Source organism: Gallus gallus, chromosome 7 (genome assembly GCF_016699485.2).
Source record: "Gallus gallus isolate bGalGal1 chromosome 7, bGalGal1.mat.broiler.GRCg7b, whole genome shotgun sequence".
Taxonomy (NCBI): Eukaryota; Metazoa; Chordata; class Aves; order Galliformes; family Phasianidae; genus Gallus; species Gallus gallus.
In genome coordinates, this window is record NC_052538.1 from 11039815 (window position 1) to 11062395 (window position 22581).

General features: G+C 39.8%; 2 protein-coding genes across 4 annotated transcripts; both read left to right on the forward strand.

The window, feature by feature from the left end:
- The first annotated feature begins 518 nt into the window (after positions 1 to 518).
- CASP10 (caspase 10) lies at positions 519 to 12050 on the forward strand. 2 transcript variants are annotated; one of them, XM_004942610.5, is made up of 12 exons: positions 519 to 616; positions 1148 to 1313; positions 2763 to 3100; positions 3238 to 3337; positions 3640 to 3775; positions 4552 to 4640; positions 5711 to 5747; positions 6181 to 6252; positions 7355 to 7443; positions 8868 to 8976; positions 9660 to 10164; positions 10837 to 12050. In XM_004942610.5, exons 3-12 carry the CDS (start codon positions 2787 to 2789, stop codon positions 10997 to 10999), a joined length of 1614 nt encoding a protein of 537 aa, XP_004942667.2. In that variant the 5' UTR covers positions 519 to 616; positions 1148 to 1313; positions 2763 to 2786; the 3' UTR covers positions 11000 to 12050. The 2 variants fall into 2 exon arrangements, with proteins under 2 accessions (XP_004942667.2, XP_421936.5); XM_421936.8 differs by lacking the exon at positions 1148 to 1313.
- A 2375-nt stretch (positions 12051 to 14425) lies between these two features.
- CASP18 (initiator caspase) lies at positions 14426 to 22581 on the forward strand. Of its 2 annotated transcripts, none has more exons than NM_001044689.2 (8): positions 14426 to 14694; positions 16566 to 16895; positions 17192 to 17297; positions 18332 to 18470; positions 18576 to 18652; positions 19306 to 19417; positions 20568 to 21057; positions 21629 to 22580. In NM_001044689.2, exons 2-8 carry the CDS (start codon positions 16585 to 16587, stop codon positions 21786 to 21788), a joined length of 1395 nt encoding a protein of 464 aa, NP_001038154.1. In that variant the 5' UTR covers positions 14426 to 14694; positions 16566 to 16584; the 3' UTR covers positions 21789 to 22580. The 2 variants fall into 2 exon arrangements, with proteins under 2 accessions (NP_001038154.1, XP_046799665.1); XM_046943709.1 differs by lacking the exon at positions 14426 to 14694 and adding an exon at positions 15543 to 15599 and having other exon boundaries at positions 21629 to 22581.

The window sequence follows — 22581 nt, forward strand, 5'->3', positions numbered from 1 at the left end:
CGTCTCCCACGAGCACTGATCTCAAGTTGCACGTGTGTGAAAAACTCGGCCTCTGCTCCTTTTTTTTTTTTTTTTTTTTTTTTTTTTTTTTTTTTTAATGTAAACTACTTTAGAAGGGGCTTGATACCGAAAGTGAAAGTAGTAGAAGAGTTACTTGTCGCTTCTTGTATTTCTTGGAAGCGTCGCCGTATTTTTTTTTTTTCCCCCTGATTATTTAGCAAATTTCCTGGGCTGGGGGCTCCAAAAGTCCCGAGGCCGAGTGCGGCGCGGCACCAGGTGGAGGGCGCTGTCCGCGCGGCTCCGCACCCTGCGGGGAGGTGAAAGGGCGGCCCGGCGCTCGGCCGAACCGTGCGGGGCAGTAGCCGCCCACTGGCAGCTCGTCGCGCTGGGAGGCGCGTCCCCAGGGGCTTCAACCTGTTGGCTTTGTCCCCCTTTCCAGTCCCGTTCCTGGGAATTCCCCCCCTCCTGCAGGGCGGCGGGCTGGCGGCGCCTTGCTGCGGCGCTGTGACTCAGCACGTGGGGCCGCGCCCGGTTGCGGGGCACGGAGCGGACAGCGCTGCGCCCCTCGCGCACAGCGGCCGCCGGGAGCGGGGACGGGCGCGAATTTCTTTCAGAGGTAAGAACGGAGAGACTGAAGCGGAGGGGGAACAAAAGAACGCGCCTTCTTCCCGCCCTCGTGCCGCTGCCCCCGGCGGCCGGTTGCTCCCCTTTTTTTTGCGGGGCCGCGGGCTGAGCTTTGCCGTTCTTCTGCGGTTCGTGGTTTGGCGTTCTTTGAAAATCTTTAAGTCAGGCAGCGTTCCGTTCTATAAAACGTTAGAGGAAAAAACAGTAGCTCGATCATCTTCGTTGCTTATTCTGTGTGATTTTCCTTCCGTATGGATATTTTGCTAAGCGTAGATTGGCGCTGCGGTCCCACCACCTTTCTGCGCGTGTTGACTCTGTGCTTGTTAGTGCCCTGCTGGCCCAGCGGCACGTGGCACGGTGAGCCGTGGCAGACCTGGGGGGTGAGGAGGTCCCGGCCCTTGAGTGTCGCTTATAAAATGCATGAGTGGTAGAGGGTTCCAAAAACACCATAACTGTAAACCGAGTGGAGTTGGGGGGGGTTCAAGCAATGAAGTGCTGGTGTCTCCTCTCCCATTGTTGGTAGGAGGGAAGGCCGAGCCTTGCTATGGATGGAAAAGGACTTACAGACAACTGGTAAATTCAGCGCAGGCTTACTGGCCGTGAGGATATTCTGAACTCAAGCAGAAAGTGTTTGGAGTGAAGGGCGTTCCGGGAGTGGCAGCAGCACGTACTTGAAAACTGTTTTAAAGGTAGATGAAGGAATTTGTTCTGGGACTTGCTTCAGTTCGATTTGCCGATGAAATGATTATGTACATTTGGGCTATGCACAACTTGACCCTCTTCTGCTAAAGTTATGATTCATTATCAGATTTAGTTCAAATTATCGGCTCCAAATTACAAATAGTCACTATTCAGTTCGAACCTAGTTTGTACGGGCTTGCTGGTATAGGCAGGAATCAATTTAACCTAAGTTATTCTGCTAAATTTACTTGATTAAAGCGTCAGAACAAGGTGTAGAAGAAGCTTGGCTAAATTGATTTGAAGTCTGATTTCCTGTGAAGTGATACAATTTTAGCATACGTGTCGGATCGCTGGCTGACATCCAGACCTTTTTGGTAGTAACTGGTTTCTTAAATGAAGAAAGTTTCACAACACGGAGTTCAAATTGAAGAGAGATTGTGAAGAATAGTTACTGAGTTATTGAATTTTGGATATAGAAAAAAGTGATCTGAACGTTTGTTTTGTTTGTTTTCATGTGGCCTTTGACTCATAACTAAGGGACAGAAGAGAGTGCAGGACTCCTGGAACCTGTCAGCTCTCTTACTTGAAATGTAGATGATGCTTATATTCTAGCTGGGTGTCAGGACTCGGAATTACATTTTCTATCTATCTTTGAACACAAAATTGAAAAAATCTCTGTGACCCCAACACACTATGATATCCTTTATGATCTGCTGAGCTGCTGTCCACCCAGGTGCTTCAACAAATCTGAGTTTGGAGGTTCTTCTTTGCTTGCTCTGCTTCCCTGACTTTTTTTGCCATGTGCTCTCTTACGTAGAAAGCTTGGCTCATCCCAATTGCTCTGAACAAAAGACTAAGAACCCACCTGCCTGTCTGGGCAGAAGAAAGGCACTGAAGCTCTTTCTTAAATAAGATTCCCTACGCAACATGGCACAGGCAAATGATAACTACATAAGCTACATAGAAGAAGTTGGTGCAAAAAAGGATGATTGCTCTCTATTGGAAAAGAGTTCAAACCAGTTCAAATGCAAAAGAGTTTAGTAGAAGATAAAGGAATAAGTGATGTCGCTACATTCTCCCCACTGAGAGTTGCAACAAGTAAGCAGGGACTCTTCACATCCACCAACAGTGTAAAGAAGCGAAGCTCTGAATGTTAAAGATGATAGAAAGAAATAAAAGAATTTAGGTTGGAAGGGATCTCTTGAGGTCACCTAGCACAGAATTCTAATCAGCACAGGGCTGACATCAAAGTTAGGCAGGGTTGTATAGAGCATCTGCCAAATTTGCTCTCTGTCATTTTACGTTTGGAGAAGGAAGCATGTTTCAGATTGATTTAAAAGAGAACTTCTCTTTTGCAGAGAATTGAAGTCTTTCAAACCTCATTGGACAAAACTTTATTATTATTTATGAGGATTGCTGGCGATTTGACTGTTACCAACATTTAATTTGACTTTCAGGTAGAGATCATCAGCGCCAGCAACATGGAGGATGATGACAGCTTGCAGTTTCGTCAGCTGCTCCTGCTCATTGATGAAGGACTGGGGGCTGAAGATGTAGCAGCATTAAAGTTTCTCTGTACTGACTTGATCCCCTTCAGAAAACTAGAAAGCGTGCAGTCAGCAATGGACATTTTTCAGCTTCTTATAGATGAAGATTATCTGAATGAGGAAGATACTTTCCTGCTAGCTGAACTGTTATACAGAATTAAATATCACTCCTTGCTCAGTAAACTTGGCTATACCAAGGAGAAAGTGCAAGAATGTCTGCATGAGAAGGGAAAAGTGTCCCCATACAGGTAAGTATGTAATGAGATTCTGTTCTTTCTATTACTGCCATCTATAACATTCTGTTTCCCTTTCCTTTAATTTCTCATATTGCTTTTAGTTTCTCCACCATCTGTTCTACTTTTGTCTCACTGAGTCTCTCTTACAGGCAGATGCTGTATGAATTGTCAGAGAACATTACCAATGACATGTTGCAGGAAATTGTATTCCTCCTGAGAAACCATCTTCCAAAGCGACGCAGAACTATTGTATGTGGGGGGAGAGGCAAATATGCATATGGCGGGAGGGAAGAAGGTCGGAGTGGGAGTGGAATGGGAGGAGAAGTGTGAGAAGTCTTTGGCAGAAAAGATGGTGTGTGACTAAGCTGGTCAATGTTCATAGGGTTAGCAAGGAGGAGGCTCCCTCTCCCTGTGACGTAAAATTGACTGTTTGGACTTTATTGATAGGAAGCAAAGCAGATGAAGTGGGATTATTTGAGACAGACAGGGCTTAAACAAATGGTTTTAAGTTCTAAAGATCAATAAATATATTTTATTATCTTCTTTATCAGTCTGCTTTGGAGTTACTGATTTTATTGGAAAAACAGTGTCTTTTAACTGAAAACAATGTGCAGATACTGGAAGAAGTCTTTAGAAATGTTTCACCTGATCTCCTGGAAACAGTAAAGTGCTACAGAATGGCAAAAGGTGAGAAATTCAGAGTCGTAGAATATACTTGTTAAAATGCAGGAAGCTCTACGAGAGTCTGGGCAACTGAACTTTAAAGATGTATGTGTGCTTTACTAGACTGGGACTACTCAGTATCTTCACACGCAAGTTCAGCGTAATTATCCCTAACTTGCATTACATCATTATCCCCCAGTAGAAATGTGCTCAAATGTTTGAGGCCACACAGAGCAGTCCAGCACATACAGAACTGGCTGAGAAACTAAAAATCCATTTATAGTTATGCCACGCTCCTCAGTTTCTATGTGGGTAGCACATGATGATGACGATGACTATCCTATAAAAGGTACTCCATGATTCATAAATGTATACAACTACAAAGCAGTTGCTTGCTAGTAAGCTGGCAAGGCAAGTTGTGTGTTTGCCTGATACATGGTAACTTTAATTATTAAATGTGATTGATGTTCTCAGGGGGGTTGTACTACAGTTTGCGACACTGCTACACTTAATGTCCTACGGAGTGACTATAAGCATACTGGGGAAAAGATTCTACTTCTGTTTCTTTTAGCAAAGGGAAGCAAATTCTGGGAAGTGCTATGTTTTGAACAGGTGTGAGGGCACTCAGTAGTTCCAAGAGATCCAGTCCCATATGCTTCCTTTGTGTGTTTTGAAGTTGTTTCCTATTTTAGTACACCTTTAAGTATAGATCTGCATTTGCTCTGATGTGCAGGTTCATAGGGATTTAACTAAAACTCACGTGACTTGTCTCACTTATTTTCCTTTTTACCTCTTCTTAGTGGCTCTGCCTCATCAGGAGAATACTCTGCCAATCAAGGAATCTTCACCGTCTTACACTGTACACGTGAGATTATTCAATTCCCCTCAGGTACACCGGAACACATGCTGCCTAGAAGGGTTTTAGTGTTTGGGGTTTGTTTTTTCTTTGCCTTCACTTTGAAACCATACTTGGTTGGCTCTCTGTTGCTTCACTAATTCTTTCCACTTGATTTAGTAAGGGGACAAGCATATTTGTTCTGCGTATAAGAAATACAGCTGCATATAGAATCAAATAGTTTAAACTGGAAAGCTATTGTTGGTCATGTGCAATTGGAGGAAAAGATAACATTTGGAGGAGAAATGTGAGAGAGAGGTATAAGAGGGCCTTCTAGAGAATGAGATGTGAATCATAGATTTTTAAAGTTTTGTCTGGTCATCACTAAACTATCTTATCTCCGAGGATTAACGCCGTGTATTGGCAACCAGTTCAAATGGCTGCTTCTGAAGGAGTGTTCCCATTTCTTCAGTGTAGCAGTCCTTGCTCAGTTCCTTACTCATTCCTGCAGCTGAATGATGAAGCAGGTTAAGAAACCTAACTTGCTTGGCTTATAACAGGTTTCTTTTCAGGGAGGGAGTTTTATTCTGGTTCTGAATGAGGAAAGCGGTGGTCTTTTTGACTATGCTTCCCAGAAGTGCAGTAGTAGACAAGAGCTGAGGAAAATGGGCTATCCAGTATCAAAAGGGTTTGCATTACTGCAGCACTGAGTTATATTTGCTCTGCTTTCACACATGGCATTTGGCACAGTTAGAAAATTAATGTCATAGTACAAAAACATAGATTGAAAAAAAAAAATTAAACATACTATCCAAGAGAGTTGATAGGGGGCAGTGTCAGACTTAATTTTTGTTTTTAGTGACTGCCCATCCCTGTACTGAAAGATCAATTGTTTCTCTTTATCCATATGAAAAAATGGTTGTTTGCAGCTCTATGAGATTTGCAATAAGTGAAAAAGTCTTTTGTAGTTTCATTATGCTTCCTGCTCTTAGGAACTCAGTATTTTTGCTACCTGCCACTTTGAAAGCTTTGGTGTTTATTAAGCCTGTTTTGCTAAAACCACTATGAAATATATATGTACATACAATAATTTTAACATGTTCTTTCCTCCACTCAAACAATAGGAGACCTCAATCAAATCTGGCAGTTCCAATATCCGTGGTAAGACTTTCCGGAAAAATACTCTGTTCTGTTACTTTTAAGTTTAATTTTACATACTTTTATTTACTGTAGTAAATTTCTAGCATTTAGTTTAATGCACCACGCTTACCTTTCTGTTTTACCTGGAAGGGTCTTTTGCTTTCTGCACAAGAAAATTTGAAAGATTTCTGCTCTTATGTAAATGGGAGAAAATTGGCATATCCCATGCGCTTTGTTAGTCATTCACTAGAAACTAACTAATGTGTTTTTTTAGTAAGTGAAATAAAGGTTGGTCAGATTAGTAGCAAAAAGATGGTTTGTTCTTCCTGAGAAGAAAAAACAAGTGCTCTGTTTAAATATGCCTGGAATGAATAGATCACTGTGACTGTTTATAAAACTGAACTGTTAATTTTTTTTGTGTGAGACTTTACCTCAGACTTCTTTTGCTGTATAGATCATTATGTTGAAGAACCTGGGAGCCTGTGGGAACATGCTGGAAATGTGAACCCTGTACCTGGCAGGCAAGGTTTGTCTTCTCTTAGTGTTTCGTTGTTAAGCTATTTTTATTCTGTGCTGCCTGAAATTTAATGTGTTATTTAAAAGGACCACACCAGTTCTTGTAGCCCTTTCCGACATACCTCTGGGACCTTTATAGAGGAAGTGAGAAGATGCGCTGGACTTCATGTCTCTCCATTCCAGTTCAGGAATGCCAGTTCTCTGGCAGTTCTTCTCAGACACTTGCTGAACAGCTGTTAAAATAAGAAGAAAATAAAAGGTCTGAGGACAGAGATAAGCAAGCAGACAAAAATTGGTTTAGTTCCTGGCACATTTATACACTAGAGAGAGCATAACATGTATAGTCAATGTTTGCACATCTTCCATTGGCTTCCTGGAGAAGTGAAGTTAGCAAGATTAACAGTTGAGGAAGTCACCAGGTGCCATACAGTGGAAATAGGTGTTTTGAATGCATTAAGTAGCCTGAGATAGGTACAAGAAGGAGAGGAGAATTTCATCAGATTCAGAAGGAAACATAAATAAATTAGCAATAAATTACAATTTGAATCAGATCTCTGAAAGGATTCTGTGCAGATCACAGAGGATGGTATGTATACAGCTATCTTTGTGACTCTACAAAATATTGGCCTGTTAAAAAGTATCACAGCACAGCCTGCTGTTTTCCACTTTGAACTTCCTTGAATGCTGCTTGAAAGTTTTATCTCAGAGCTATTGTGAATCACTCAGGAACTAAAAGTATTCTGTAACAGGAGCTTCAGCAGTAAGTCACAGATCCTTCTTATGGTGCAGTTTATTTCTAAATATTTCCAATTGAAAAATTAATTTGGCTGTTGCAGGTGGAGTCTATCATTGTACCACAAATATCTTTGTTCCCTAAAACCAGTGCAAGCAGAAACTTTGCCTTTGTCATGAAAATACATAAAATGACTGGAGACATGTTCAGGCATGTCATGCCATGTATGTGACAGCGCTATCTCATACAGAAAGAATTATTCCTTCTGATGTATCACCATTTTAAATATAAAAAGGGCTGTACTGTAGCTAAACCCCTCTTTGCTACATACACCAATACTGGATTAATCCTCATAAATATTTATGCTGTTTTTTCCTAGATAACGTAGCGCCTAATCTTACACAAGTCTTCTCTAAAATGAACCTGCAGCTGTCTGGAGAATTCAGTGGTGTAGAAAATGAACCCAAGGTTTGAGATAATCTCTTAAATGATTATTTGTGAATATGTAGGTATGTAAGGTCTCCATCCCTGCAGTGGCATGCAATGACGTGAGATTTCTCTGCGTCTCGTGAAGCTGGTTGAGCGGTATGAAGAACCACAATATTTTGGAGGGTATTCTAACCTTGGAGGTCAGGAACTTAACAATATTGAAAGACATGGTAGAGGCAAAACAGGCATATTACCTTTGGTGCTATACACGCACCATTATCTCCCTGATACAAGCAAATCATCTGGCATAATCTTGGGTTGCAGATTTTGGAGATGGCAACCAAATGTGCAGGTAGAAACAAATGTACCTTCACAGTTCTCTCTCTGGATGTGGCTTAGAAAAAACTTCAAGGTACCCTGAAATTAATAAGATAGTGGGTGGTGTGTGAAGACTATGTAAGAAGGATAAGAGAAAGCAAGTGTGTTCAGTTATCATGGGCATGTAATGCACCGGGGGTCTTGGTTCAGGGGAAAAGATGCCTTTTGTGAGGTATCTTTTTAGAAGCCTTGTGTGTATTCTTTAAGCTTACATAGCAGTGTAACCGTTGAATTCTCCCCGTGTCTTTTTCCTTGTGATAAGCACAGATATTGAGGGAGCACGTTGCTGCATCTGTTTTTACCTGTTAAAATTTATTTAAGTTCTATGCCATCAACCGGTGTTCAGAATGCTCTAGCAAACACTACTGTCTGCTACTCTTGAAGGAGTTTTTGGAGTGGTGTCTTCATTTCCTTCTACTAAAATGCACAAAATCCAGGTGTTTTTTATTGTTCTTTCCAGTTAGCAGAGAGGAACCGGAATGGTGGAACTCTAATTTTAACCTGAGGTTGAATTTGAAGGGATAATATTTGAAGTTTTGGTGACTTCTCAATTTTTAAAGCATTGTATCTTAAAAGAGGGTGGTAATTATAAAGTTTCAGCAAAACTGCTAGTGTGGCAGGTTTATTAATGTGTGAGATCTCTGTCCTCATTGCATCCCTTTCCAGAACCACCTGCTGTAGGCACTCAACAGTCCTCACAAAATCAAATCAGATGTCTAACATTGTCAAGTTTGAGGGTAAACTCTATGCCACTTCAAGTCAAAATCTTTTCCTGACATTGCAAGACTGCTAATCCCAGCACCAGTTCAGATTGCATACAGGTCACCAGCCTGGTTGCTAAACCCTTCCTCTGCACTTTGATGGTTTGGTGATAGTGTGCTTGAGACTTCATCCATGCCTCTTCACACAAGGAGGCATCATGAGTTCCACCTTGTCAGAAATAACCTGGAGTCTTAGACACCTCTAATGTTTTGGTTGCCAATTTTTAAACGTGTTAAGGAAATATTCCTAGAGATCACACATTCATCACTTGTGCTGAGTAAGTTCACTGAGGCTGTAAGCTGTTTTTCTTATCCTTTTTACAGGTGTCAAGTTACAAAATGGATGGGCCACGGAGAGGAATTTGTCTTGTTATTAATAACGTTAAATTTGATGGGGTTCTTCAAGAGAGGAAGGGTTCTTATAAAGATGCCTGTAAGTTCTTTAAGTAAGATTTTTGAAGTGTTATTCTCTCTATTTCCCCATGCAAGTTGATTGTCTGGTATTGCTCTATATTTTATTGTATGTGTTTCAGTAAATATTTTTAAACAGTAAAATTTTTGATATGTGTTACATCACTTGTGTATCCTTGCAGGAAGGACTAAAGACAGTAACCACTGAGTTTTTCATAAAGTTAGATTGTTCTTTAAACATTCTGAGAATTCCTATTTACTTAGTTTTAATTCCTTATTATAGATATAGACTATCATTTTATATACTATAACACATACCTCCTTAACCTAACAGCTCCATGTGTACTCTTTATTCTTTTTGTCTCTTATTGATAAAACTCTGTGACAGTCAAAACTGCAGTTAGAAAAGAACATTCTAAGAAGGTTTCAGAAGAGATCACCTTAATTTCCAGGTGTAATTCTGAACTCAGTTTGTGATTGTACACTGTACAATGTCATTGTATTTTCTGAAACTTGTCTAGAAGGAATCAGTTACTGTATTTGAGCTGATGCCACCTTTATTCCATTAACTTTTAGTTGATAATATGATTGATGAGTTTGCAGAAGGATTGGTGTATGAGGTCTGTTACAGTTAAAATTAGCTTGCATGATGACCATAAAATGGTCTTCTATTGCCTCAATTTTTCTTTTTATCTTTAATTACAGGTGAATTGGAGAGAGTATTCACATGGCTTGGTCTGGATGTGAGGACTTACACAGATCAGACATCTGATCAGATTAAAGAACTGATGCAAGCATGGCAGCGTTCAGAAGACCACAAGAATAGGGACTGTTTTGTCTGTTGCATTCTATCTCATGGAGAGTCAGGAGCAGTATATGGGAAAGATGGGAAGCTTGTATCAATCCGCACAATCATGACCTACTTCACTGCCAAGCAATGTCCACAGTTGACTGAAAAACCCAAACTATTCTTTGTCCAAGCATGCCAAGGTAAAGAGGTACAGCGTCCTGTCTATGTTGAAACCGATGCACGAGTTCCTGACTTCTCTTCTGTACCACAGAGCACTTCTCCTTCTGAAAGTATTCCTGAAGAGGCTGATTTCCTCCTTGGCATGGCCACGATTGATGGATATGCCTCTTTCCGGCATGTTCAGGAGGGTACTTGGTATATTCAGGCCTTGTGCAGCAAGCTACAGTTGTTGGTACCAAGGTAAATAATTATTTACTTAGCTCTTCTATGAAAAAATGGGAGGAACTTCCACTTCTTTTATTTTTTCTGAAGGCAAATTCAAGTAGTAACACTAGTCCATGGTATGAAATAGGCAAAGTCAGTGAAACTGCTGGTTTGATAACTCATCTTTGATAAATCTACATTAACACCAGTAGTAGCTTAGTGTTAATCGGGTCAACATGAAGTTTATTGGGGAACTGCCCCTCAAATAAATAAATAATCAAAACCTCTGAACTTCCAATCTCTATCGTATTAGACGGAGCCATCTGTTTCTTAAGTGGATTTAGATGAAAATATTTTGCTCCATTCTTTTTCATTACTGAGTGTCAAGTCATAGAATCATAGAATAGCTTGGGTTGAAAGGGACCTCAAAATCATGAAGTTCCAACCCACTGCCACTCCCATGGTTGCCAGCAACTAGATCAAGCACTAGAAGTCAGAGAGAGAAGAAGTTTCTTATTTTCAGTATGACTCAAATGAGATCAAAAGAAGGGAAATTTGGAAAAAAGGGTGTGCTTCGTTTTACCTTTTTTTGGCTTTTAAACGTTTATACTGTAGCTTCTAGATTATCTGAGATGTGTTACATGGAGAAACTGTACCATCTGCTCATTAATAGATCACTTTTTATTTTTGCTTTCTTTTTTGCTGCAGGGGTGAAGATATTTTGTCTATTCTTACAGAAGTTAATGAAGATGTTAGCAAGCGTGTTGACCGTTATGGGACAAGGAAGCAGATGCCCCAGCCAGCATATACCTTAAGAAGAAAACTTATATTCCCAATACCTAGAGACCCTCCTCCTTCACAGCGATATTGAGACTTTTTTAATACATTCTTTTGTCAATATGTCTCTTTTAAATGCAATTCACAGTGCCTGTTTAAGGCAGTTACTCAGACTCCTGAGGAGCTATTAGTGTCAAGGCAAGGCCTCTTCTTTTTGTTTTTTCTTGCCAGAGAAACTATGAAGCTGAGCTGGAAGAGATGCAGTTAATACAATCCGTGTGCCAGCTATTTACATCATCTATATATTCAGTTTTCAAGGATGGGAGAAGCAAGTTTCTATGATCTTAAACATTTTTGTACTGGCACAGACTGCAGATGTAGAAGTGTATTTTGGCCAGCATAAGGATTGCATATGTAGCCTTCTATATATTCCTTTTTATCTAAACTAGGATGTTAACAGTCTGGTTTAGGCTCATCAAATTTTATTTTGCATACTAATAATGTTTAAACCTACCTCTAAAACCATAAGCTGTGTTCACAGAGAAAGGCAAAATTAAGAATGAAGAAGAGAAAGTTTAAGTAGTAGGTGGAGAAAGATTTCTTTCATTTCTAATTTAAATTACTTACCGCTATTGAAATCACTGATTTGTTCTGCGGTACACACTGATACACTCTAATAGCTAAATGCACCTCACCTACAAGGAGGTGTTCCCAAAACTGAGTATAGGCAAAATGCTACAGTATTCCCTCTGTGAAACCTTGTTAACCCTCATTTCCACATGACTTCTTGTGGGAAAAGTTAGGGTGGAACAGTTTAGCGCTACAAAATGATGATATTCAGCATTGTATCTGCATACATTGATCAGACTGATTAACTTGAAACACTACATTTTCTGATTTCTTATTTTTAAGATCTAAAATGTATTCGTAGGGTACACAAGGCTCTTTATTAAGCTTCTAACAGAGTATGTTTTAGAGTTAATGAAAATAATAGAATGTTATTTTGTTAGAGACATTTACTATGTGCATCTGTGTCCTTCCTGTTTGTTACTGAGTTTAATTTATACTATTTTTTAAGAGCTTAGGGGTGGGGGGGGAGGGGGGAGAGAAAAAAAAGAAAGTAATAATAAAAATTTTGTACTGGGATAAAGCTTGTCATTGCTTCTGTTTGCCTACCTGCAAAATAGCATGGAATGGAATGGAATAGAATAGAGTAACTTGGATGGAAGAGGCCTTGAAAGATCATCTTGTCTAACTGCCTGACTGCTTCAGGGCAAATAAAAAGATAAAGTATATAATTGAGGGCATTATCCAAATGCCTTTTAGACACTGACAGGCATGGGGCATCTCTAGGAAGCCTCTTTCAGTGTTTGACCACCCTCAGGCTAAAGAATTTTTTCCTAATATTCAGTTTGAATCTACTCTGGCACAGATTTCTGCCACTCCCTTGTGTTATACCTTTGTTGGGCTGCATGAATCAATAGGATTTTTACTGCTTCAGGACTTAAGCTGAAGTGAAGCTTAGTTTATTTCAGCAAAACAGTGAATTTTATCTGTAATTACCAGCTGTAAAATAGCTCAAGACTTGGAGTGAAAAAGTGAGAGAGCAGGGACTGGTGCTGTTGGAAGCAATTTTTTTGTTTGCAGTATACACAATTTTTGAGAGGAGAGTTTTGCATCATCCAAAGCATTAAAATGCAGGAAATCTGCCAAAACATATTTATTACTTTTTGTCATTATGAGTTGACCTACATTCTAAGTCAATTTGTGACTGCATTCTAAGTCTTCTGAATTAGTGTAGTTGCTACACTTGAAGTTTCATTTATGTTACAGGTAGAAAATATTTTCTCTGCTAGTAGAAAAAATAACGTTATAATAGAATCGCCAAGTATCTGGTTCAGAATTTAGTGTTCAGATTTTGTGCACTCCTCTTCTGTATGTTTAGGTAACAACTGAATTTTTATCAGTACAAGTACTGATAAGAATCTTAGAATCATGAGTGATTTGGGTTGGAAGAGACCTTAAGGTCATTCATGGTGTAACTGCATCAGTGGACAAGGGAAAAGCTGCTGATGTTATCTGCCTTGACTTCAGTAAGGCCTTTGAAAGAGTTCCCCATAACATCCTTCTCTCCAAATTAGGAGTATGTGGATTTGACAGGTGGTCTGTTTGATGGATGAGGAATGGGTTGCAAGATCGTACCCAGAGGTCAATGGCTCAATGTCCAGATGGAGATTGGTGATGAGTAGTGTCCCTCAGGTCAGTACTGAAACTGGTGATCTTCAACATTTTCATCAGTGATGTTCACAGTGGGATGGAGTGCACCCTCAGCAAGTTTGTGGACAACACCAAGTTGTGTGGTGTGGTCAACAAGCCTAAGAGGCCAGATGCCATTCAGAGAGACCTAAAGAGGCTTAAGCAGTGGGCCCAGGTGACCCTCACGAGGTAAAACAAATCCAAGTGCAAAGTCTTGCACCTGACTTGTGGCAACCCCCACTATCAATGCAATGGGGGATGAAAGGACAGAATGCAAAAAGGACATGGGTGTATTGGTGGTTGGTAAGCTGGACATGAGACAGCAGTGTGCCCTTGCTGCCCAGAAAGCCAACTGTATCCTGGATTGCATCAAAAGAAATGTGGTCAGCAGTTTGAGGGAGGTGATCCTGCCTCTCTGCTCTGTACTAGTGAGATCTCACTTGGAATACCGCATCCAGATATGGAGTCTTCAGTACAAGAGAGATGTGGACCTATTCGAGCATGCCCTGTAGAGGGCCACAAAAATGATCCAAGGGATGGAGCAACTCTCCTCTGAGGACAGGCTGAGAGAGCTGGGGCTGTTCAGCCTGGAGAAGAGAAGGCTCCAGGAAGACCTGATAGCAGCCTTTTAATGTCTAAAGAGGGCTATAAGAAGGAAGGGGAGAGACTCTAGCAGGTTTGTTGCAACAGGACAAGGAGAAATCTTTTCAAGCTAAAGATGGGGAGATTTGGTTTGGGCATATGGAAGATGATTTGTTATAATTTATTTATAATTGCATATAATTTATTCAGAAGATCTTTGAAGTGGGATTGGTATCGTTGACAAGTCCTGTCCCTACTGACAGTTTTTTGTGCAAGAGTGGTTTATCCTGGCTTTTGCCAGTAGAGGCCAGTCACTATGCTGAGTAATCAGTTCCCTCAGCATGTTTCACTTCCTTGGCGCCAGGCTTCTTGGGAGAGCTGGATTCTTGGTGGGCTGCTGTACGTGGAATTAATTGGATCATCAAGACCGTTCTTGGTGAAGCTGAAGGGGCAAAACAGGGCTGCAGAAGAGCTGAGGGAAATTGGAGCGACTATGGGTTAACAAAAGAGCAGGAATACTTTGGGGAAAGATGAGAGAAATAAGAAGTGAAATCATAAAAACAGGAAGAACAGTACCAGAACGGGTGCTCCCTGGAACAACTGCATGATGGGAGAAGTCTCTGTCTGGAAAGAGCTATCTTAGGCTTGGTCTGCAAATATTTTTCCTACTTTACTGATCACAGTATTTTGCCTCTTTAAATCTGCAACTGGACTCTTGATTCATTTAAGACACAGAGCTACTGATGAAGGAAGAGGCAGTGAGGTGTGGGATGACATGAGACAGAACTGTTTTGGACCTGAAGATCAGACAGTGCTTGTTCTGTCCCTCGGTGCCATTTCTAACCTTTGGATAAAAGGAAGACTCATGCCATTGAACGTCAGACAAATTTTCTGAGCTCTTACAAGAGTGTGACCTTTGGAAGAAGTTTGTAGGTCTCATTCTATTAAAGGGTATGTTATAATTTTGAGTTCATAAAGGTAGGTAGGTTGAAATCAGTGAAAGGTAGTTTCCACTGTGAAATTTGAATATATCTCTGTTCTCCTGTCTCTTTTCATAATACTGACTCTGAGCTTTCAGATATAGATGGAGGGGTTGGTAGCTGTACTGATTGCTGTTCATATGTTTCCCAGTGCATGGAGTATACTAGTGACCAACAGACCATTCTTGGAACTTTATCACTAAAGGCAGAGTTCTATGCATCAAAGAGGATGTAAATGCCAAAACTTAAATACTGTTTAAATTATTTTGCAAATGGGGAAATATGAAATGATTTCAAAGGGATGTTTAGCCTTTCAGTTTCCTATGTGCACCGAGTACTGCTACTGAATATGGTGCTCATATTTCATTTTAGGAAATAATCTTCCATAAATATGCTTGTTAAAAGTAGGCTAGGTGAGTTCAAGTGGGACTTCAGAGAATGGAGGTAGGATGTGGAGGATCTGGTGACACAAGAGGATGGTGGAACTGAGATATTTTTAAATGGGAAGATGTAATTAATGCATGTCTTTACTACTATCTTTTAATTAGGATTTATAGTTAATCACCGTTTAATGAGCAGTACCATATGCTAGCAAGTCCTTGCTATGCTGCTTAGCGTGTACTCTCAAAAGCTTTGGTTACTTTTGTAGGCTTACTAATTTTTCTCACAACCAATGTAACAATTTCCCAAATCCAGAAGAGTGATAAGTGGAGAAGGAAATTGCTGCAAAATTAACACAGCTTTGATACAACTTTCGTTTTGTAAGTCATGTGACAACAGAGGCCATAGTACGTCCAGTACTTTTCCTGAAACTTCCAAGACAATGACTTTCGCTTTTCAGAGTTGTTTCAGCAGTCTCCCAGCCTGCCTTCCTGTGTAAGTGTGTTAAAGTGGCTATTTATGGTGTAGAAGAAATAGTTTGCCTTTGTCTCGGTTGTTTTTATTTTAGTGAAGTAGAAGACAGATGCAGTTAAATATTGTTTTAGTGTGATCCTGTATTTACAGACAGGCTTAAATACAGCGTGTAGATGGCACATCTGTACTAGTTGCAGTAATGTTGTGGGTTTGAAACTTGATTTCTGACTTTCTATTGTGTGCAAAGGCTGGATGCACAAGTCAAATTTAATATTTCTAAAGCTGATGGAGTGGTAGATGGTAAGTGGTGAAGGAGGAGGATGATATTTGACGTTCAGTGAAACAGAACTGCTTTGACAAGAATTCTCTTGATCTTTTTGAAGAGGCTGACATGATCCGTATTTGATCTGAATATTATTGAGAGATGTGGACTGAATTTTACTTTCTGTAGATGAACCAAAACAGGAAGAGGTGCTTTGTTTACACTGACCAAGGTCAGAGCAGTATACTGAAGCAGCTAAATAGCTCAGAAACATGCTCATATGGACCCTTACCTTACTTTTTATCTTTGTCATAGTGCAAAGTCTGTCAGTCTTATTTACTGTGTAGTCAGTATTTCAGATTTTAAGTGACTCTTGCTCCCAAATGGAATCATAAGAAATAACAAAAGAAACAACAGCAACTTGCCAGGATAGTACATCTTACATATCAGTACATCCTGTTATTGAAATACATCGTAGGAAGTGAGAAGGATATGTGACTTTCTGTCATTTTTATTTATGTGCAGTTTTTGATGTTCTTCCTTAAGTCCAGAGAACCAAAAGGGCTAAGCATCAAAGCTATGTTTGCAGGACAGCCTCTGTCTACTGAAGTACTTTTTACTACATATATTTATCTCAGACTATTCTGCATGGCACGATACCTTTTATAATCATGTGGTTGCACTAACGTTACTGACAAACCACATCAATTTCTCTCTGTGTTTAGATCAAAATCTTAATGTGAAATGAGTTCAGACTTCCGGAAACTCCTTTTTGACATTTCTGAGGCTTTGGCTACAGAAGAACTGGCAGCCCTGAAGTTTCTCAGCTTGGAGCATGTCCCTGTGAGGAAGCAGGAAGATACTGAGGAGCCAAAAGCTTTCTTTGAAGTGCTGAAGGAGAAAGGGATGATTGAAGTGGAGGACCTGTTCTTCTTGAAGGAGCTGCTCTACCGGATCAATCGGATAGACCTTCTGGCTTCCCACCTGGGCTCCAGCCGAGAGGAGATGGAGAGGGAGCTCCAGGTCCCAGGGAAGGCAAAGGTATCAGCCTACAGGTAGGCACAAAAGTAGTATACTTTTTCAAGCAAAACGTACAACAGTTCTGTTGTCTTTCTTGTTTTCTGTCTACAGTGTTATCTTATGAATAGCTGTCATGGTTTTGTAATTTTGCTATTGGTATTCCACATCATAACATCATGGACAGTACAAAACCACGACAATAGCTCAGTATAATTGTATTTATCACAGCATGACTACTTGATGTTGTGAGTTTGGAAACCGTGTTTTACGTTTTGCCACATTTACTTCTCATAACTTTCTTAATCAGTCTTTCTCTGTCCTTTAACGCCAGACAACTATTATATGGAATTGCTGAGGACTTAACTCCAGATGATGTCAGGAGCATAAAATTCCTGCTGCAAGAAAAATTACCAAAGAACAAGCTACAGGATAATGCTGTAAGCAAAATGATCTTGATAAGTTTCTTGCAAAGCTAGCTCAGAGTCTGCCTATTTTAGGACAGGAGGAGGGAGAGACTAATGCACTCATGAAATTCTGTTCTTCAAAGATTTGTGGTGGTAGCCAACAGGTGCTCCGTGACAGCACAGACCCTTTTTTCTCACTGCTTTTTACTCTCCTGTTCTCATTTTGTCTCCACTACATGCCTCTTCACCTTTTCTTCTTGCAGTATTTGTCATGCTCTTCCTTCCATCTTTGCTTTACACTTGTAAGGTGTTTGCACATACGATGTATCTAATAAAAGTGATGTTTGCTGGAAGAAAAACAATGTTTTGGACATCATAAAATGAGCTCTCAAGTGAGTTCCATCACAAATTTTTGTGTGTTACTGTGTACATTTCCTTCTTCATTGTAATCCGGAGTAACAATTTTGTTAATTTCCTCACAATCATATTAGGAGGTTTGGTGAGCTAGTCTAATACCTGTTTTGTAAATAATGAACAGTGATTTGAAAGTATTTGGCATTACAAAGAAGCTTCCTTAAAAGTCCTATTTGTATTGTAGCAACTATAGCAAAATTAGCAGATTTACCTCCAACTTGGTGGACTAATCCACTTTAAATAATAAAGTCACTGCTGAAGACATTTCCTGTGTTAGAAAATGTAGAGTGGTGCAGCTAAATGGGTTACAGTAGTTCACCTGAGTGCAGAAGCACAAGAGGATGCTGTGTTATTATCTGCTTAAGTGTTTTGCACTGCTGAAACAAAGTAGGATAACCTAGCCATAGGCAATTTCTACAAATCTGGTCTTTATCTTAGTGATTTGTTTCTTCATTCACATTGCATCCTGACCTTTGTTTTAATGAAGTTTGGAGGAAAAATAAATTGATATTTAGTCGATTGGTCCTTAGGAACCGAGAATGGTGCTTTCTCCAGAAGTGCCTGATAGTGCAGTTATTGAAAGTCACTGTATGATCTTGGGTTATGCTTTTTTCTTGTTGTTGTTGTCATTCTATTCTTTTTTTCTTTATCAGTCAATGTTGAAGGTATTAGTGGAAATGGAAAGAAATGGGATAATTAAGGAAGATGACCTAACTATGTTGAAGAGTATATTAAAGGCATTTAGAGCTGACCTAAAGAAAAAAATCGATAACTATGAAGAAAAAACAAAAGGTAAATCAACAACACTCTTTGTGTTGGTTTTTGTTTGTTTGTTTGGTGTTGAAATATGCAAACTGTAATATTTATCCTAAAATGTTCTGTTTCTGTCCTTCTTAGGAAATGATCCTAATGAAATTCTGAGCTTTCCAGTCCGTGTGTCTATGCATCCACCAGGACAAGGAGCAGCACACCTGGTGAGAAATACCTCAAGATTGCCTTTGAAGTATTCATCTAACTCTTGGGAGCAGGGGAAATAAATTTTTAAGGCTAAGTGAGTGGAAGAGCTAAAAGAGAGGGCTTCTGTTCTTTATGTTGGCCTTGGAAGAGTTCCTGTTTTCCAAACAAGACCCAAGCCTTGTCCATTAGTGAGAACCTGGCTGTCAGCAGCCTTATAGACAATAAAGGTCATTTTCCTATTTGTCATGGGAAGAAAACCAATCTTAAAGAGATTAGGACAGTAAAGTCCTGTCCAAGAGTATCCTGGACAGGAGTTCCTGGAAAGGGACCAGAAGCATCTGTTATCTTGGTAGAAAGCCAGGAGTCTCAGAGTGAATGGTATAGTGCAGGAATTTTTCCTCCACGTGTGCAGATTTTAGTTAGTGGATACTCACTTTCTGCCATTCCAAAATCATATCCTAACCAAAGAGAAAGAGGAGGAGGGTTTCAACTTCCTCTCACCTGTACCTGGGGCTGACTTGTAATCTTAAGTTTTTTTTTCTTGTAGCTTTGCCCTCAAGACTTCTTTTTTTGTGTGCGTTTGGACATGGAGGAGCACCAATCTGTACATAGCACATTTCTTTTTTGTGTGATTGGCACTGCTTTCTTACATGGTTTCTTTGGTTTACAGCTTGTGGAATCATATAAGATGGAAAATAACCCCCATGGTTACTGCGTGATTCTGAACAACTACCGTTTTAAAAATCCAAATGAAACCAGAAAAGGAACAGTGGAAGATGGAAGTGCGTACTTTTTTTAATCCAGTGACTAGTTTGTTCTTTTTCATTACCCTCTGAGTTATCTTTACTGTGAAAAATGATTGCTTCCACTGAGCTCCTTTGCCTCCAAATTAACTGAAGTGACAATCACTGTAGAATTTTGAAATACACCATTTTCAACAGTTTGGCTGATGACTTTAAGAAGGAAGGTGTTTATGTTATCAGTAAAAAGCATCATCTTAACTGGTCATATGTAAGAAAAAGTGAAGGAGATATTACTAACCCACTCTTTCACTTTCTGATTGCTTTCAATTTTTACCTATCATAGAGTAGCGTTTTTGAGGTCCTTAAAATCTTTCAATATTTTGTTTGCATTAGAAAATATAGCTTGGCCATGCTGCAAGCTGAGAAAGCATTCCAGTTTAGTCAGTATGGACATCCATTTGCAATAATGCTCAAATAAATGCAGTTATATTCCTGCTTTATAACTTTCCTTAATGCTTGTTTTCCTGCAGGAATCACTTCTTCAACTTAATAAACTAAAATCAGTTTCATGAAAGCACGCATCACTGATGTTTTAACTCCACCCAGCCTGTCTATATGCTTCTTTCTTCCCAGCTATTTGATATCTCCCTGTACTCAAGGGGACACTCAAGTCAACATTTGCTGGGAAGTCCATGTAGCACTCTGTCCTTGCTAGCACGTTAGCAGGTTACCCTGCCTTCCTTCTTGCTGCGTTAATCATTCTCACAGAATGAGGGATCAATTTCATTTAAGGATGGTAGTTTGTTATTGTAAAGACTTACTTCTTCCTTAACTAGCTAAGGGCTGTTCTTAAGCATCTGAGATGGCTATCCAAGTAGTGAAAGCCTTTAAAAAAAAGTACGCTTCACTAAATTGTACAGATTAATTTTAGGACAGTCTGAAACCTGCATTTGTTTTAAATAGTAATGTTGAACCCGACTGTGTAGGTTGTTTTTTGTTTGTTTGTTGTTTTTTGTTTTATTAAGAAAAAAGAAAAAAAGAAAATTAGGTCATTTTCTAATTAGACTTGGCAGGCTAAGAGACAGTCGGGTGAACTCATTGGTGGGATCTAAACACTTGCTAATACCTGTTCTGCTACAGATAGCCTGATGTTTATGTTTAATAAGTACCTTCTGACTTTTTTTCCCAGAGGCTCTGAAGAGAGTATTTAAATGGCTTCAGTTTGACACAATTGAGTACATGGATCTAGAAGCAAAGCAAATCTTTGCAAAAGTTAATGAATACAGCAAAAAAGATCATAGCAACATGGACTGTTTTGTTTGCTTCATTCTTTCACATGGTGAGAAGGGCAAAATAAAAGGCGTTGATAATGAACTTGTAAATATAAAAGATTTACTCTCCTGCTTCAGTGGATCTAATTGTCCTTCTCTTGCTGGCAAGCCAAAGCTATTTTTCATACAGGCCTGCCAGGGCTCTGTAGGTCATCCAGCTGTCACAGTAAAAGAAGACTGTTCTGGTCATCTTGAGACGGATGCTATCCCTGCGCTTTCTATTCCTGACCAGGCTGATGTTCTGGTTGGCATGGCTACTGTGGAAGACTTTGAGTGCTACCGTTCTATAGAGACGGGAAGTGTTTACATTCAGTGCCTCTGTGACAAGATGGAATTACTTTGCCCACTGTAAGTCTATTTTTAACCCAGGTACAGATTCAGGGTTGTCATGCTGGAATATTACATATAGGAGGTGTGTTTGTGTGTGCATGTTCTTAATATTTTTTTGACTGATAAATGATTTTTCTTCCAGTGACACCTGATGAGAGGCAAATTGGGCTAGTACACAGGCAGAAAGTCAGTATTCTTTACTCATAATTCTCATCATTGCCTCCATCAGAAACTTGATTTGGAAGATGGATTTTTTTCCTTCAGACACTACCTTCTCATGATGTTCAGATTGGGGCTTGGTGAATGCACAGATTGGTTCTGTTTCATTTTATTGAGCTATTGTGAACACAACCAAAGTAGAAGGCTGTGTTAGTTTGTAAGGTGATCCTACATGGAGGTTGCTTTTATTCCCCAAAACATACTGAATTCTTTGGTTACACAATGAAATTTGCAATTTTAGTTGCGGGCAAGGTGAAGGAAAGATAATAACCTTCCCAGATCTCACTTTATTGGAGTAAATATAGATAATATCTGGCCAAGGAGCACATACTGTGTATTTTAATGTAACTTTTCTTCATTTTTGTTCAAGTCGCAAGGATCTCATAACCATCCTGACAGAAGTGAACAAGGAAGTGGGAAGAAGAGTATTAAACGGGTGGAAGCAGATGCCAAAGATAACATCAACCCTACGGAAACAATTTATCTTCCAAATTCCACAATGCCAGTCAATTGAAAAGCAGAAAAAATAACAATGTCCTCGATTAGGAATAGCTTCTGGAATGGACTTCCAGAGGGAATTTAAGAGAACTTGCAAGAGAATTTGTCTGGGTCTGTGTAGTTCGTTGCTGTCCTGCAAGGAGCCATCTGACCTAAATTTTTCAAATGTGTAATGTGTAATGAGTCTTCTCAAACTTGAATTGGTAGGTCTTCTAAGGCAATGGAGGAGTAAAGACTTGCTTTCCTGTCCTGCTGAAGCAATGAAATCTATTCAGCCCTGGTCTTAAGTGTGAGGAAGCACCTCCAACCAGTATGATTTTTAACTGTTATATGCCACTGGAATTATCATTTCTATCTGTTGAGAGAGTAAGTCCTTGAAATCTGAAGAAAAGAACAGGAAGATCCAGAGCGCCAGATCCCTTCCCAGGGAACTTGTGTAACAGATTTACACAGGACTGAGTGACTGGGTATCTCTGGAAGGTGTGTAGTTTTTCACAGAAAATAATGTCTCTGTCTAGAAGGACAAAAGAAAAATGATTGTTATATATCTGGTTCTTTTCCTTCACATTTTTTTGTTTGCTTTATGTTATTAATTTGCATGGTTGGGCAGCATTGCTGGCTAGGATTTTTAATAATAAGTTCCAATTGTGCTCTTTCTCAGAGTGCTTTGGAAGCATTATCTTTTGAAAGGCTGTTGGCCACTGGAAGTAAGGTCCCACTCCATGAGACTCTCAATTCTGAGATGCTGTCACCTCCTGGCAACTGGCTGTAGCTTCTACTGGCTCCTAATCTCTATTGTAATAAACACTGTTGGTTGTCACATCA

Excerpts from the sequence above, each read along its gene's own strand:
- CASP10 (XM_004942610.5), top strand. The coding sequence starts at position 2,787 with ATGGAGGATGATGACAGCTTGCAGTTTCGTCAGCTGCTCCTGCTCATT. Across the intron at positions 6,253-7,354 it reads CCCTGTACCTGGCAGGCAAG|ATAACGTAGCGCCTAATCTT; the intron begins GTTTGTCTTCTC and ends GTTTTTTCCTAG. Across the intron at positions 10,165-10,836 it reads CTACAGTTGTTGGTACCAAG|GGGTGAAGATATTTTGTCTA; the intron begins GTAAATAATTAT and ends TTTTTGCTGCAG.
- CASP18 (NM_001044689.2), top strand. The coding sequence starts at position 16,585 with ATGAGTTCAGACTTCCGGAAACTCCTTTTTGACATTTCTGAGGCTTTG. Across the intron at positions 18,653-19,305 it reads GACAAGGAGCAGCACACCTG|CTTGTGGAATCATATAAGAT; the intron begins GTGAGAAATACC and ends TTTGGTTTACAG. Across the intron at positions 21,058-21,628 it reads ATGGAATTACTTTGCCCACT|TCGCAAGGATCTCATAACCA; the intron begins GTAAGTCTATTT and ends TTTTTGTTCAAG.